Source organism: Oryctolagus cuniculus, chromosome 19 (genome assembly GCF_964237555.1).
Source record: "Oryctolagus cuniculus chromosome 19, mOryCun1.1, whole genome shotgun sequence".
In the NCBI taxonomy this organism is placed as follows: domain Eukaryota; kingdom Metazoa; phylum Chordata; class Mammalia; order Lagomorpha; family Leporidae; genus Oryctolagus; species Oryctolagus cuniculus.
This window is the reverse complement of record NC_091450.1, coordinates 6168750-6172386: the sequence shown is the minus strand read 5'-3', so window position 1 is coordinate 6172386 and position 3637 is coordinate 6168750. Positions and strand designations below refer to the sequence as shown.

The window sequence follows — 3637 nt, the reverse complement described above, 5'->3', positions numbered from 1 at the left end:
GTCAGTATCTTTGGGGAAGAGTAGGGTGGGCTGGGGTGGAGGACAGAGGGTGGGGCCGGATGAGAGGCCAAGCGGGGGTGGGGGAGCTCTTGGCTCAGGCAAGGGGGCAGACCTGCAGAGCCAGCTGCAGGACCACCTCACCAGCTGCCACCCTGTGCCAGGAATCCCCCGCCAGGGCCAGCCAGAGCGGGGCCAAGGTCAGGCCTCCCTTTCCTTCCCAGAAGCACAGCTGCTGCTAGGCCTCTGGCCTCCTGGGAAATCCAGCAGGCGGGGAAGGCTGAGGTCAGGCCCTGGGAATGAGGTCACCCTGCTGGCGCCATCCCGAGGTCCCCAAAGCCCTCAGCGCCCATCCAGCAGGTCCCGGCCCCTCCATCCCTTCTCCCCAAGTTCTCTGCAGGATCCAAACGCCAGCGGAGCGCCGAGCGGCCACCAGGGGGTGCCCTGTGGCAAGTGTGCAGGGTGGGAGGTGGAGGGGGTGGAGGCTGAGCTGCTCTCCGTTCCTGGAATGGGCCAGGAGGGAGGAGGAGGAGGAGGAGGAGGAGCAAGCGGAAGGAAGACGGTATGAGGTTGGCCGGCCAGCTCCTTTGGTGGCCAGTTTGGGCTCCCCGGGACAGTGGCCGCAGGTAGGTGGGGGGTGGGTGAAGGGGGGCAGCCCAAGGCCCCAGCAGCCCGGCCCCTCCCACCTTCCATACCCTTCCCTGCCCGTCTCCCCACTCTCCTGATCTTGTCCCCCAAACCTCTTTCCCCAACCCCCCTCAAACCCTGGCCCCCCACCCCTCTCAGCACCTCTGCAGCTGGCAGGCTCCGAGGACAGGTGACCCGGCTGCCGCGCCCACAGCCGAACGGCATCTGAGAGCAGGTCTGCCCCTCCGCCCGCCCACCCACTTGCCCTCCAGCCCGCAGGGCCAGCAGGCCCCGAGCAGGTCGCAGCAGGCAGCACAAGTGAGCCGGGGTCATGGAAGAGTCTGCCCAGGCCCAGAAGCTGGTGTACCTGGTCACAGGTGGCTGTGGCTTCCTGGGGGGACACGTGGTACGAATGCTGTTGGAGCGGGAGCCGCGGCTCCGTGAGCTGCGGGTCTTTGACCGACACCTGAGCCCCTGGCTGGAGGAGCTGAAGACAGGTGATTGGGGCGACGGGGGGGGGGGGGGGGGTGTGTGTGTGTGGAGGGATAGACTCCCCAGGGAGGCTCCTCCCTCCTTGGTGGAAAACATGAGCCCTGTTTATATTCTGTAGCCCACATGGATGGGACGAGTGAGTCACATAGGGAACGTGTGGCTTCCAAGGGTGTAGGCTGAAGCCAGCGGCAGCCAGTGGCCCCCGCCCTCATTGGCCCTCTGGCCTCCCCGGTTCCCACCAGGGCCTGTGCAGGTGACTGCCATCCAGGGGGATGTGACCCAGGCCCACGAGGTAGCAGCCGCTGTCGCCGGAGCCCATGTGGTCATCCACACAGCTGGGCTGGTGGACGTGTTTGGGAGAGCCAGTCCCCAGGCCATCCATGAGGTCAACGTGCAGGGTACGGCGGCCTGATCCTGTCTGTTTGTTCACCTCCCTCACTCTGACCTTGACCTGGGATTCTGCTGGGGCAACCTGTGACCAATGCTCCATGGGTGACTGCTCACTACTCCTGTCCCAGCTTCATGGGACCTGTTGTGGGTCGTGCCCCCCACCCCCGGTCCTGGGATGGGAAGGGAAAGCTGCTGAGAGGGAAGAAGCCCCAACTTGGATTACCCCCCCCTCCCCCAGGCACGCAGAATGTGATCGAAGCTTGTGTGCAGGCTGGGACTCAGTTCCTGGTCTATACGAGCAGCATGGAGGTCGTGGGTCCTAACGCCAAAGGCCACCCCTTCTACAGGTGAGCTGAGGTCCCCGAACCTCCCGGAAGTCCATCTCCCCCTCGGCATTGAGTCTTCCCTCTCCCCTCACAGGGGCAACGAGGACACCCCATATGAGGCCGTGCACAAGCACCCCTACCCGTGCAGCAAGGCCCTCGCCGAGCGACTGGTCTTGGAGGCCAATGGCAGGAAGGTGGGACTCGGGGAGTGAGATGCGGCGATGGGGCCTGGCCCATCGCCAGGGCAGGGCCTGGCCTGGGACCCACGTCCCTGCTATCACCAGCCCGAGGAGGCCCAGGGGCAGAGGGCAAGCCACTGGTTCCGTGTCCTTAGCAGAGTCTGCCTTGTGCCGCCAGGTCCGTGGAGGGCTGCCCCTGGTGACGTGTGCCCTGCGTCCCACGGGCATCTACGGTGAAGGCCACCAGATCATGAGAGACTTCTACCGCCAGGGCTCGCGCCTGGGGGGCCGGCTGTTCCGGGCCATCCCAGCGTCTGTGGAGCATGGCCGGGTCTACGTGGGTGAGGAGTGGGCTGGGCTGGGGAGGCCAAGATCAGGCGGTGGGGACGCTGGGCTTACCCCGGCTAGCAAGGATGGTGTGCACGCAAGCGTGTGTCCTAGCTTTAGCCTCTCGACCAGGCTGCAGGGGCCGGGTGGGGTCGGGCGGGGCATGGCGAGCCCCAATAGGGAGTGGCTCATGCATGGGCTGGCCCAGGAATGCACCTGCCTGGGTGCTGGGGCGCTCAGGGCCACGCGTTCCCCCCTCACCACCACCACAGGCAACGTGGCCTGGATGCACGTGCTGGTGGCCCGGGAGCTGCAGCAGCGGGCGGTGCTCCTGGGCGGCCAGGTGTACTTCTGCTATGACAAGTCACCCTACAAGAGCTACGAAGACTTCAACATGGAGTTCCTGGGCCCCTGCGGACTGCGGCTGGTGGGCTCCCGCCCGCTGCTGCCCTACTGGCTGCTGGTCTTCCTGGCTGCCCTCAACGCCCTGCTGCAGTGGCTGCTGCGGCCGTTGCTGCTCTACGCACCCCTGCTGAACCCCTACACGCTGGCCGTGGCCAACACCACCTTCACCGTCAGCACCGACAAGGCGCGGCGCCACTTTGGCTACGAGCCCCTGTTCTCCTGGGAGGACAGCCGGACCCGCACCATTCTTTGGGTGCAGGCCACGGGGGAGGGCTCTGCCCACTGACGTCGGGCCTGGGGGTCTGGAGGCCCTCCCGGTACAGCCACAGAGGCCTGGAAGGGATGGGACCATGGATGGCCAGGCGGCTCTGGCGCTAAGTCCGTGGCTTTGTTCTGAGACTCCCACGCTCTAAGGCAGGGTGTGGGGACAGGCGTGTCTTCATTCTCAACCTCTAGGCCAACTGGCGAGGGGCCGAGTCCCCGGTGTCCTCCACTTCCATCTCTGGCTTCCCAAGCAGGAGGCCACGGAACCGCCCCAGGCCTTGTGCTGGTGCAGGTGCTGGTATTCCCAGATGCGGGTGATCGCAACCTGCAGGCCCAGGGTCACAGAGTGAAGCGGCCTCTCTGTCTCTCCTCCCACCTGTCCCTCCTGGGGCAGTTGGAGTTGCAAGATTTTCAAACATGTGTCACCTGTATGCAGCCATCATTTAATTCCCGTCAGCACAGGCTGAAGACTTGAGTGTATTTTTCAACTTCTCTCTTTCCACCCAGACTCACAGGGCCTGCTGTAGCCCAGGAAAGCTGTCCCTGCCCGAGCCCTGAATTAAAACCCTTCTCCGAGCCTGCGTCATGGAGTCTGTCTAGCTCCCCAGCCCGCTCTGCGTCTGCCCCTCC

At 65.2% G+C, this 3637-nt stretch overlaps 1 protein-coding gene across 1 annotated transcript; it reads left to right on the top strand.

Moving 5' to 3' along the window:
- The first annotated feature begins 483 nt into the window (after positions 1-483).
- HSD3B7 (hydroxy-delta-5-steroid dehydrogenase, 3 beta- and steroid delta-isomerase 7) lies at positions 484-3583 on the top strand. The gene is made up of 7 exons (XM_051834992.2): positions 484-623; positions 784-1121; positions 1359-1514; positions 1745-1853; positions 1927-2026; positions 2190-2352; positions 2611-3583. Exons 2-7 carry the CDS (start codon positions 956-958, stop codon positions 3027-3029), a joined length of 1113 nt encoding a protein of 370 aa, XP_051690952.2. The 5' UTR covers positions 484-623; positions 784-955; the 3' UTR covers positions 3030-3583.
- The last annotated feature ends 54 nt before the right edge of the window (positions 3584-3637 follow it).

Excerpts from the sequence above, each read along its gene's own strand:
- HSD3B7 (XM_051834992.2), top strand. The coding sequence starts at position 956 with ATGGAAGAGTCTGCCCAGGCCCAGAAGCTGGTGTACCTGGTCACAGGT. Across the intron at positions 1,515-1,744 it reads CCATGAGGTCAACGTGCAGG|GCACGCAGAATGTGATCGAA; the intron begins GTACGGCGGCCT and ends CCCCTCCCCCAG. Across the intron at positions 2,353-2,610 it reads GCATGGCCGGGTCTACGTGG|GCAACGTGGCCTGGATGCAC; the intron begins GTGAGGAGTGGG and ends CCACCACCACAG.